At 46.6% G+C, this 12,100-nt stretch overlaps 1 protein-coding gene across 10 annotated transcripts in view; it reads left to right on the top strand.

Moving 5' to 3' along the window:
- Positions 1 to 12,100, top strand: part of LOC125956101 (heterogeneous nuclear ribonucleoprotein L) — a 151,519-nt gene that overhangs the window by 108,465 nt on the left and 30,954 nt on the right. For 7 of the 10 annotated variants that reach the window (XM_049687647.1, XM_049687649.1, XM_049687646.1 and 4 more), the window contains exons 5-6: positions 5,549 to 5,643; positions 7,556 to 7,613. In XM_049687647.1, the coding sequence (XP_049543604.1) occupies positions 5,549 to 5,643; positions 7,556 to 7,613 (153 nt within the window). The remainder of the gene's footprint in view (positions 1 to 5,548; positions 5,644 to 7,555; positions 7,614 to 12,100) is intronic. The other 3 variants (XM_049687655.1, XM_049687654.1, XM_049687653.1) reach the window with 1 other exon arrangement.

The following is a 12,100-nucleotide window of genomic DNA, read 5'->3' as shown; positions in this document are numbered from 1 at the left end:
GCAAATGTGTCGCAGCCAGGTGCTTGCCGACGGTGCCCAGCAGGGTTAATGGCGGACAAGAGGAAAGGGCAAGCGGAAGAACAGGGAAATAATTTGCTCCACGAAATTGTCACTCAAAATTAATTGTCTGTCGGTGATATACTGGGTTACATTAATTGGGAATTGGGTATGCGTGCACGAGCACGACACGGCGGTGCTGCTGCAAACAACGGAGAAAGCACACTTGCCAGCCGCTGGCTGGCTGCCTGATCTGGAGTCACCGATACCGTTCAACACGACACCCCGGTCGGCCGGTAGCCGGTGGCTGGTGCTCCTGAATGAGAGAAGTTCATTTTATCGTTATCGTTAACATCCACAACCACCGGCGGAGGTGCGTTGCTGCTCTCGGGCCACGACCAAGATTTGTAGCTCGAGGGCTCGAGGGCACGCCATATTTTGTGGCTTCACCGGTTACACGGTTTTTGGTTGCAAATTTTATGCGCCACCACCACGCGGTGGGTAATTAGAACTTAAAACGTGGTCTACACGTCGGCCTTTTTCAATTTTGTCTCATTGAAGCAGAAATCTTTCCTGGATTTACCATCGACGGCGGCATGACTTTCGGTGTCATTGATAAGCGATAAGATTTTGAGCTGCTTCTGCTTATCGCCGGCTGTATGTGGTCTAGCACAGCAATAAACTCAACAGTTTATGGGAACACAATATTGCCCCCTGGAAATGGATACTGTTGTGCCCCTGTGGTGTGGTGCTTTGCTTTTGCATAAATGCAATCGTAAACAATGATTATTATATGGTAAAGCTTCAAAAAGACGCTGCTCCGTCATTACGATCCGGCCTGCCTGCCCCTCCCTTATTAAGGGGTAGAGCACTTGATCCAACGCCATTACGCACGAATGGTTTTACCGGGCGGTACGCTTCATTCTCTCTCTCTCAACGATCCCTATTAGCCTCCTGTCCCGCGCCAGATTTCGTTCTTGCCTTTCTTGGTTGGATTTCTTGCAAACAAAGAAAAAGGATAATGCTCACTCTCGCTCTGCCAACCTTTGCCGTCCCGTCCCATGCCCCGTGGATCGATGGATGGAGGTGGATTATTTGCTTTGTGTCGCTTCGGCTGCTCTCTGGCCTGGCCATCATGGTATTCGTTATCGTTACCGTTGATGATCAATTAACATAAATGAGGGCTCCGCGTGATGGCGTAGCCACTGTTGCTACGGGTAGCTGAGAACCACCATCGTGATTGCCGCTTCTTTTAAGCAAGGATTGATGGAGATAAAATGCAAACAAAAAAAGAAGAAGCGAAAAACGCAAAACGATGCGAACCAATTCATTAGCATCACTATCGTCCTCCGTAGAGATTCCTGCGGAGTAGCTCCTTAGCTCGCCTCTTCGCTTTAGTAAATAGATTCCCGTTCTCATCCTGCTCGGATAAAAACTCGAGCGGCGTGTAGAGCAGCGGAAAGCAGCATGGTGACACAATCCCGGTGTCGCGATTAAATGTGCGAGTAGGAAATCCAGGGACGATCCCGCTAATTGGTAGCTCATTAGGATGCTCACTGGGATGCATATCCAACGGGGGGAGGGAACGGACCAGACGAGAGCACTCTACCTTCGCGCTCGACCATTTCGCGGCTCCAACGATCAGCAGCACAACACACCACAACCAGCGCGCCGCGTCATCAGTAACAATCAGTAGTAATAAATGATAATTGAGCTCATCTTTCCCGATGCTCGCCGCTCGCTCGCTCTCGATGGGCCTCATCCGCTGGCTGGAGTGTCCTCTGCCAGGTCCCTGGCGGCGTGTAGTGCCTCTCGCGGTGCCTACTACTAATGCCGATAGTAATGCGGCATCGTTTATTGTTGTGTCTCGTGTCCTGGCGTGGAGCAACAGCAACAGCAGCATGGCTAGTGGTGGTGGTGGTGGTCATCGTTGGCTCTAATGAGAGAGAGAGAGAGAGCAGGACCGAGTGCCTGTGTAGGTTGGTACGAGACCGAAGCACCGGCGGATCCTTAATAACACTTTCGCTCCATCCGCTTAAGCCTTAATCAGTGATAAATTTTCACATTTTTTTAAGGTCGTTCGCAGTAGTTTCCAACCTCACGATGTCCCTTGCTTTTTCTCTTTCTCTCCGGTCCCTCCGTTGGATGGAAGTTGACCGGACGTTTGCTACATTACTACGTGGCTATCTTTAGCCTGCGAGAGCCGTTCGCCTGCAAACGATGGTGTGCAGCTCCAGCAGCCTAATGATTGCAGTAAAGAAGCTCGTCTTAAGCTCGTTGCCACCACATTCCGCACCGCATCGCCGAGTCGAGCACATCCTGTGCCGTTTCTTGCGCGTCTGGTTTCATTTTCCATTTATTTCGCTTTCCAGTTCACTGACTCTTTCTTGCTCTTATGCTGTTAGTTTGCTACTAGCTACTCCGTACCGGTGATGGTGGATCGCGGTCGGAGGAGGATTTTAATTTTTCCTCAGGTGAACCGAATTTTCCACGTCCTTTTCGCGCGCACGGTCGGATCTGTTGCCTGCTTTGTATACAAACAGCGGGAGCGGGCGGCGCGGTACATGAAAATATGACCATCGACATCCCCGGGACACGAACTCGGTGGCTGTGTGTGGCCACCTGCTCGGGAAGTGATCTTACTTCAAAGCAAAGCCACAAGGCCACGAACACCTCCTCTTTTTCCGCCCTTTATATCCGCGAGAAGTCTCTCGGGATTGGGTTTGTTTTACACATTACGACGGGAGCGCCCTTCGCGGGGCTGGAGAAGGTTTTACGATGTAATCATCTTCAAGAGCAGCAGCGGCAGCAGCAGCAGCAGCATCAAATGCAGTCCCAAACGGGGGGTGCGGTCGTCGGAAAAGTCATTACCTTAGATTATCCCCAATCCTGCGCCAAAAGCGCGCGCGAAACCAAGGGACGCGCTCTGGGGTAACAACTTTATCCGCATTGTGTGCGACTTTTGTATCGAAACGAGAAGCACTTTGCGTTGTCACGTTCGTGGTTGTTGGTGGTGGTTCAATTTCAGGAAGTGCAACTTTTAATTACAAAGTATCTCGTGCGCTGCCTCACCGCCATCTTGCTATTGATTCATCGGCTATTGTGTGCCGTGTGCGGTCGATGGAACTGAAACACTGGCACGTATTCAGAATCTTCGGCTGCTCTCCGGGACACTCTTATCCCGATTAACTCGCGGAAGACAAATGCTTATGTGAAACAACGATCGACTCCAGATGCTTTGTCGGCAGCACAAAGAAGAGAACCGAGATCATCAGATATCAGCACCAGATTTATACACTAATCCCGTTTCCGTCTGTCCGTTTTTCGTCGCCCGACCACCGACCGATGGAAAACAGGTGGCGCGCAAACTGTACTTCCATGCATTTCCCACGGGTAGGGCAACAACACAAACAGCTTTCCTCACCCCGCAAACTGTGTCAGGGCCAGGTCTCAGGGCCAAGGGGTATGCTGCTGAGAGTAAAGATTTAGAGCCTCATAAACCAAACAAACCTCGCAGCCAGCCGGGTGGTGTCATACTTGATACTTTATTGATGTGTCGCGCAAAACGCGACCGACCGGGCGGCGAGGGCATTCCACGATCGTTGCTCCAGCTCGCATAAAATAAATTATCATTTTAGCACATCATGCGTCAGGCGTGTGTGCGTTTGTATTCGTTGGGTGTTAGATTTTTTTTGTCGCGCAGGAAACCAGTTTTAATGATGAACAGCAGCACACTCCCGAAGAGTTACTGACAAAGGAGCAGCAGCAGCAGCGTGGTATGGCAACCGGGACACCGACGCTCTCGCATTCGCGCGTTGAATGTTTGATGTTTGGTCCTCGGAAATCCATCGGAGATTAACTTTACAGCCTACTACCACGGGGGATGTCAGGCTGGGATAAACTGCAAATTGTTAGTTAAAAATGAATAGCTCAATGTAACACAGCGAAGTGGATCGGGTATGTCATCTCTCGTGTGTGTGTACCTACACCCCGTGTGTCGACTCTGGGGCTTTCACCTTTTTTACCATTTGTTTTCCTTTCTAGACACCATTTAATGCATAATTGATTTGAACATGACCGGGTATGCAGTAAGAGCACAGCACACAGACCTTCCTTTTGCGGTGCAGAAGTTGAACCAGAGACCGCCGATGTGTTGATCACATGAAAATGGATCCCGTTGTAGCATGCTAAGTCAATAGTTAATCTGTTTTCACGCTGAAATGGTGGAAAATCCTATGTTTTCGGCCGTGAAATGAGTACAATCACGTACCCAGAAGCTTATGTAAATAGCTGTTGTAAACAGCAGCGGCACTATAGATGAAATGGCCCCGAAAGACGGACGGCTACATTCGACACACTGATCACAGGATCTTATGGTCCGTGAAAACTTTCACCATTTACAGGTCCCATTCCATGGGCGGATGGTTAATGACCACGACACAAGGGAAGAATTCGCAATACCGCAAAAGTTAATCACGTATTTGCGCTCCTGTTTTTGAGTTCTCTCGACCATAGACAAAACCACATTCGCCCGAAAAGTTTCGCGTGATGCTGCTTGGTACCTCAGAGATTGGATCGGGTGGATCTATGCTTTGACCTTCGAAAGGGGCTAGCTTTTTGGGGCTCTGCTTCTGACACCAGGGTTCGTTTATGGCTCATTTAATCTCGTGTCTGTTGCTCGTGTGCGCTATCCTGGATGCGCTCAAGGTGCGTTTCCTCTGTGTTCTTCCGTGGAAAACACGCAGCACCCATCCCGGAAATGGGTTATAGAGTTGTTTTCTGCCTTCATAGTTCAAGCTGCTGTCAGCTACTAGTGCCAGAAAGGGAGAGCGATCAAAGAAAGCATCTGTCGAAAGTCGCTCTTCTGGATACAGCGGGCAGGCAGACGATCTTTAGGACTTCCTGCAGACCATTCCGAGAATGGAGCTGTGGTTAACGCTATCCGGGGCCCGGAACTCCGCTTGTGCTTCCGCGAAAGTACTTCATTGGATTGTTACTGGCGAGCGAGCGAGCGAACGAACAATTTGGTTCGTTATGTGTTTGAAGTGAAAGTTCATTTCTGACATTCGGGCTCCCCAGGTCTAGTAATGGTCTCAATGGTTGGTAATTAAGTGTTGGTTTTTCGGAAGGGAAGAGACGGCATCGTATCCCACGCTTCAAAGCACAATTTACAAGCATCAGACAGGCTACGGGATGCTCAGATTGCTGTTTGAAATTGAACCAAGCCCCGGCAACGACGACGACGACGGCGAATCGCCAGCAATCAAGGGGCCAAATTCAATTGAGTGGAAACGACCTCGGAGTGTTTGGCGTCCCGTAAAATCTTAGTACAGTCATAATTTCTGACTACAATCATCCCCTGCCCGTTCGACGCATAGAAATCGGGAAGGGTAATTGAATTGAATATTCGCTTTACAAGCCACATTCAGTCGAGGGGCGAACACGAGTGACGAGCGCGATTTGAGAAAATGAATGAATGAATGAATGAAACCCAGTATTTTCCTTAACCACCATCCCCCCGCGCTTTTCCTTCCCCGGGGGTGTAACACATTTGACAGCATAGAATCGGCGACCCGCGCAAAAGACAGTCTGAACGGATGCGACATCTACTCTGGTTGCTGCACACTGAAGATCGACTACGCAAAGGTAATTTGGCGCGTGTGGCGAACAATCCCCTACTTTTCTCTCTCTCCCCCGACGCCCTCTCCAACCCTCGCCCGACCCCCTACCCTAACCCCATCCATCTTTTTGCTGTATACTTGTCCATATTTCTTTTCTTCTTCTTTGCTTCGATTCTTCTTCTTCTTCTTTTCCCCCCTTTCTAGTCTTTCCACAGTGATTGAACTCCATGAACTCTCTTTTTACCCCCACAAAATCCTCGTTTTCTTTTTAGTTTCCATCTTTTTTTCTCATTTACTTTCCCGTTAAGCCTGTTGCATTGATCTTTGTTTTTCTTTTGTTTTATTCTCTTTCCTTTCTTTCCATTGATTTTGATTCGGAATGTCCGAAAAAAAACATGCCACAAAAATATACAATAATAAAACCAACGAAAACTAGTAACTCAAGACAAAAAGAAAATTTTAAAATAGATTCCATTAACTCGCAACCCCTCAAAACTCGGTTCCCTCTGAGCAAAGGGCGGCTTTATCAGGCGCGCGGTGTGTCTTTGCAATAAATTTACTCTACCCATTACTTTTTTTCCTTTTTTCGTTACCGATCGCGTTGTTGCGTTTATCTTTTTTTTCGGTCCAATGCTAAATATTGTAAATTATACTTCCTCTCCGAACGCTAGTAAAGGGGATCATAGATGTAAAGCAAGAGCCACAATTAGTGTACTTCCGATTACATAGTATACACCTTCCTTTGACCTCGCTAGACTCGAACATTATTGTGCAAAATGTAATTTAGACTTGTAATACTATCGCCCTAAATCTCGAAAGGTCGAAAAGCTGCAACGCTGTGCAAGAAGTAGCAGTAGTCTCACTACATAGCAGGATCTGTACTGTTGCTCGACATTATCATTTCTCTTCCTTCCATTGAATATTGCTATCTACGCTCTATTTATTTATTGTTTTGTTTTTCAATCCCCTTTTGTGTAAACTATTTAAACTCTTTCCAACTTTCGAACATTCGAATGTGGCTGTGACTGCTGTTCTCTTTATGCTATTCATTTCCATTTCCACATTTTCCTCTAAAGCGTTAAAAGATTTAATAAAAAAAAAACAAACAACGGTTAAAATAATGAAGAAAAGCAAAAACAAACCCATTTTCCACACTACTCTCCCTCACTCCTACCCTCCCCGTGTGGTCCTATTTCCCTACTTTTGTACTTATTCACCTTCTCTATATCTACAGATGAAACATAACCACAAAACAGATCAAGCCAAAATATTTATTTTTCCATTGTTTTGTCCATTTTATTGTCTTTCTTTTCTTTCCGAATCTGTCGCAAAATATCTGAAACAACCGAAACTGTCTCTGCCACAACAACAACAACAACCACATGAAAACATCAACATCAACCATCACAACATGAACAACAACAACTTCGCTACTACAACCCGCAAAACCCCGAAACAACTATTCCTGTTACCACCTTCCTGAACTGGCCGCATGAAAACGAAAAAATAAAACAACAACAACAACAACAACACCGAAACTCAACATCGAAAAACTTGAAAAAAAAAACGATCATAATGCAACGCATATTACTTATATATAACTACTTATACTACTACTACTATTACTACAAAACACGAATCGACAACGAATGCGTGCTGTGCTCTCTGCCTGTCTTGCTGTGGCCGCGCCGCCCTCCCATTTGCCCCAACCGCCACACACGCCGCGCGATATCATCTCGGTTATTGATGGGCCCCTCTTCTCAATGAACCGCTACTTGCGAACAACAACAATGAACAACTACAACAACCACCTCATCAAATCTATTTAAACAACATTCGCAAACCTGCAACTCATCATGCAACTACTACAACAACTACCTACAACTACAACAACAACATCAACATTTCTACAAAAAAAAAACAACAACTCTCAACAGCCAGAAAAACTCAATGTTTACAAAAACGACAGTGACTCCAGTTGGGACTACACATTGGGTAAGGATGTTTTCTTCCTTTACTTTGTTCAAGTTTCTTTTTTCCCCCTTGATATTCTTACATCTACTTCCTCCGATTCTCCTCATCTTTTTTAATAATATTAAAAGTACAGTATTATGATACAACCAAATACTACTACTACCACTACTACTACCTCTCTTCTCGAAATACCCCTTCCTCTTCCCCTCTTACCCAATCCACCCTCTCAGCGCGATTAAGAGTTCTGTTCATTTGTTTTATCACTTTGTTGTTTGCTCATTATTTTATCGTGTCTCATGGTATTTTTCCCCAAGTTTCCGTTCACTGTACTGTACTTATTTACATGTTTTTATTTCTGTTTTTGTTTTGTTGAAATATTATTGTTCGTCATAATTATGGTAGTCCTTTCTTTTTTTATTTTGTTACAACTACTTACATTGTCGCGTTAGTTATTCTCCTCGTGTCTGCTGCAATTGTGCCATTATGTTACGTTCGTTTGTTCGTTCGTTCGTTTTATCGCTGTTCTACACATTCGTTTGCACGATTGCTCTGTCTCTCTCTCTCTCTCTTTCTCTTGCTCTCCTTCGCCTTTAGTATTCCCGTTCCCCTGTTGCTAGCTCTTAAATCCGTTTGTCTTGCTACAACTGTCCGGTTTGCCACTTGGTACACAGCCGGTGCCGGGATCAAGAATTGTTTTTCTCTTATGTCATCCCTTATGCACCATCGTACATGCGTACGCACTGCGCTTATTGTTCCCTTCTTCGCGCTGCCTTTCGATATCCCGGCTTCCCGGCATCATATCGGTTTAGTCCCCGAATATCTTTTGTGTTTTCATGTTCATGTTGCACCGAATTGGGTTTTAACACTTAGTGTGTGCGTTCACCACATCCACCCACCTATGCTATGCTTTGCTATCATTGTTTTTTGGTTGTGTTTTATCGTATAGTTATGCTTTCGCTTCAAGACGTTGTCGTTAGTGTGCGAGTGAGGGTCTCGCACGGGACTTACCCACCCGGATCGTTGGAAGAGCATCGTAGGGTAGAGAGCAGAGAACGACGAGATAACGAATGTTTCTGACGAATTATTTTTCCTGACCCCGATCCTGGTACCAGTCACGGTTCCGGCCCTAAGATAAAAGGAATCACGCGCACAACTACAATAAAAAAAGAAAGAGTGTTTCGCGAGATTTCCCGGTTCGCCTCGTCGGCTAATTGGTTCTGTCACAAGTTTGCCAGTTTTTGAAAGATCTTTTTTTTTTGTAGCCTCCCCTCGGCAAAACGTAGTTGCGCCTGCGTATCGTGCGTTATTGTTTTGTCACGGCCAAGTTTATTGCATTCGTTTTTCTTAATTAAATCGTTAGATCTCACCTCCTCTTCCATTGGCATTGATTTGTACCCAGCATAGGCCGGGCCCCGGGAACAGGTTGTATTGGTTGGTTTGGTGCCTGCAGCATGCTTCGGTGCGCACAGAATATGTGCACCATCACTGGCAGCTCGTTCGCTTTGTAGCAGCGGCGGCGTCCTCAATTTGCGCTGTTGACGTTCAATTAAAAGTGATTCAATTTCGTACGTCAGTCAGTCAGTCGGCCTCTGGTCAGTCGAATCGCGACTCCACCATTGTGAAGCTCGTGATCTTGATTGAACAATTAAAATCTTACACCACCGGTAGGTGGTGCGCACGACAATTGAACGACGAAAATGGTTTGTTTTGCGCGTTGACGTTGACGTTAGCGATGGTGGCCAACAATTTTCAAAAATAAAACTCCCCGCAAGGCATGACCGAGTGAGCGCCGCCACTGCGTGCATAAGAAGCGCTCCGGCCGTTCGCTCGCTCTCTATCTCTCTCTCTCTCTCTCTCTCTCTGTTTACACCTCGCAACGCGTAACGAAAGGCAGAAATGAATTCCGATCGGCTGGTCGGTCGATGGGTTGGTCTTTGCGCAAACAAACAAATAACTCACCACCTCTGTGGTAGAAGTGCAGTTGGATTGATGATGTTGTGTATGAACGACGTCGAGTACCACTTCGAACCACCCAGGGGCGAGGTCCAAAATGCGTTGAGGTTTGATTGCACTACTGAAGGAAGCGACAGTGTTCGAGGTCGAGACTGTTCCACCTTTCAACGCTTGATTGATGAGTAGCACCGCAAGGGTTTCCGTGGGAAATTAGTGTCCCTTGCTCCTCTTCTCCTGTCTTTCTCTCGACTGATGGAATGATTGGAATTTTTGGTTTTTTTTTTTTGGGACAAAGTCCATCATACGTCAATAGATACAGCCGACGTTGTGATACATACACACACTGGAACATGTGATTCTGCTTAACGTATGGCAACAGATTGCAGCAAAATTGCGGCATCACTTGGCATCCAATACAAGCGCTAGCCAATTGCTTCTCAAACACACGGCTGCATGTCGAATGCTAACGAATGACCCTCGGGCATGTCCAGACCCTAGTAGGCCTGTGTGTCTATCTAATTTTAACATTTGTTTCGTCGCGTTAGCATTGTAAATCCGGCAGTGGCAATGTGGCACTCGCCTTCAACTGAATCCGTCTGTCACTGACGAGGACTCTTCTGCTGTCCCTTGGGGGGGTTACCATTCAGCACACTTTGATCGCCAGCGTTGACAGCTCGTAATGACGGAGGCACAGGAGGAAGGATTCACCGTTCATCAGTTGACGAGATTGATGGGCCGGTATTTTGGACCAGGTCAACCCGCTCTCTCTCTCTGTTGCTCGTTTTGCGCTCATCATTCTTGGCAGGTGAGCTGCCACATTGTTGTAGGGGCATGCAAGAAGGCGGCAGCTTGCGCGAAGATGCAATCGCGTTGGAGAGGGATCTTTGATGGATTTGAAAGCATTCGAAGGTGAGCAGTCAATGGCAGTCTTGGCAGGCCGAGGTGAGTCCTTGAAGTGAGCAGCACCCGGAAACATCCGAAAGAATGATCCTGGACGAGAGGATGATTGGAGTGTCCATCATGCTTCACGCGAGACGAGATCCATCCAGGTCGAGTTACAGCGCCGGAACGCAAAAACCTGGAAGCCACCCAAAAAAAAAAAAAAGATGCCAAATGAGAGGATAATACCAATTTTCCTTTTATCCTTGTCCTCTCGAACGACCAATAGCCCTACAATTTTCACTCTCCGCACTTTCCGTGGTTAGTAACAACAGGGTCAGGCCGCGGCCGAGATGTGTGTGCCGACGCTGCCAACGTCGCACCTAAGTGGTATGCCAGGCATGCCCCGACATACCCGAGCCACTCGACCACACCACCCTGTACCCCCTGTCAGTGGCACCGCTGAAAAAAAAAAGCTGGCCGCGGCCAAAGGTCGTGTCGGCGCGCACCGACGACCGACGATCCGTTGTACGCATTCCGTGGCTTACTTCCCCCAAAAATAGACGAAAACGCGACAACGGTTGCCGTCGCCGCTGCTGCTACCACCAAGACGATGCAATTGCTACAATTTCGTGCGAGGAATTGTTGTGCTGACGCATCGGGGCCGCGCCACTGATAATGGGTAGGGCGGGGAGGTGCATTGGTGTGTGTAATGACGAATTTTAAAATTATCCACTGAAGGGATGCACAGCGATGGAGGCGCCTGGTGCTTCGTAGCGAGAAATGCGCGTTGAAAAAAAGGGAAATTCGAAAGCCGGGGTCGGATTACAAATTTGTTTAATAAAAACACTTTGCCACATGCATACACACATACATACATACAAACATACGTACATGTATACACAGACACACACGAACACGTTAGTTTATTAGGTTACTGAACACACCCAAATGTGGACTTGATTGATATCGCGGTTGAGGAGGATGAGGACCCGGTATACCGTTGCAATCGCTCTTTACATAAACTACTTTCCTATCGCTTTTTTGTTACTTTTTCGGTCGACGACTCGCTTCTGTCATTTACCTTGTTTCTCTCTTTCTCTCGTTATCTCTTTTTCTTTCTTTCTTTTTCCATTTCTATACTACTCGCTCCGAGAGTACGCTGTGTTTGAATGGATGTGTTGCTTTCAAACATATACAAACATGTTCTACATACATTTAGCTTGGTTTTTAGGTTACTTCTAGGTTCTTACTTTATTTCTTTTATCATCTAGAGCCCTAACAATAGTCAATTTTACATCTTTTCTCTGCTCTGCTCCTGCCTATCCTCTACTCGACATCTCAATTTGTTTACTTTTTTAACCGACGTCATTAGCTAAAGCTGCTACCCGATCTTGTTTCAACTGATTGCCCGACTTTAGCGTCTTTTTTCGAGCTGTTCCGCTCGCAATTTTCGACATTCCTGTTTGCTTCTTTCTACCATCATACTTTCTGTTCGTCTGTCTATCTGTCTGCCTCTGTCTTTCTCTCTGTCTGTATTACTGTCTGTTTGCCTTTTTTTCACGTTTTCTTTTCTTTTTCTTTTGCTCTCAAACCAAACCAAACCATCACCACCACTACCACCACCACCAATCAATATCACCACCAAATGCTACTCCGAGACACCCCGCCACCCA

Source organism: Anopheles darlingi, chromosome 3 (genome assembly GCF_943734745.1).
Source record: "Anopheles darlingi chromosome 3, idAnoDarlMG_H_01, whole genome shotgun sequence".
In the NCBI taxonomy this organism is placed as follows: Eukaryota; Metazoa; Arthropoda; class Insecta; order Diptera; family Culicidae; genus Anopheles; species Anopheles darlingi.
The sequence above is the reverse complement of the archived record's forward strand: the minus strand, read 5'-3'. Positions and strand labels throughout refer to the sequence as shown.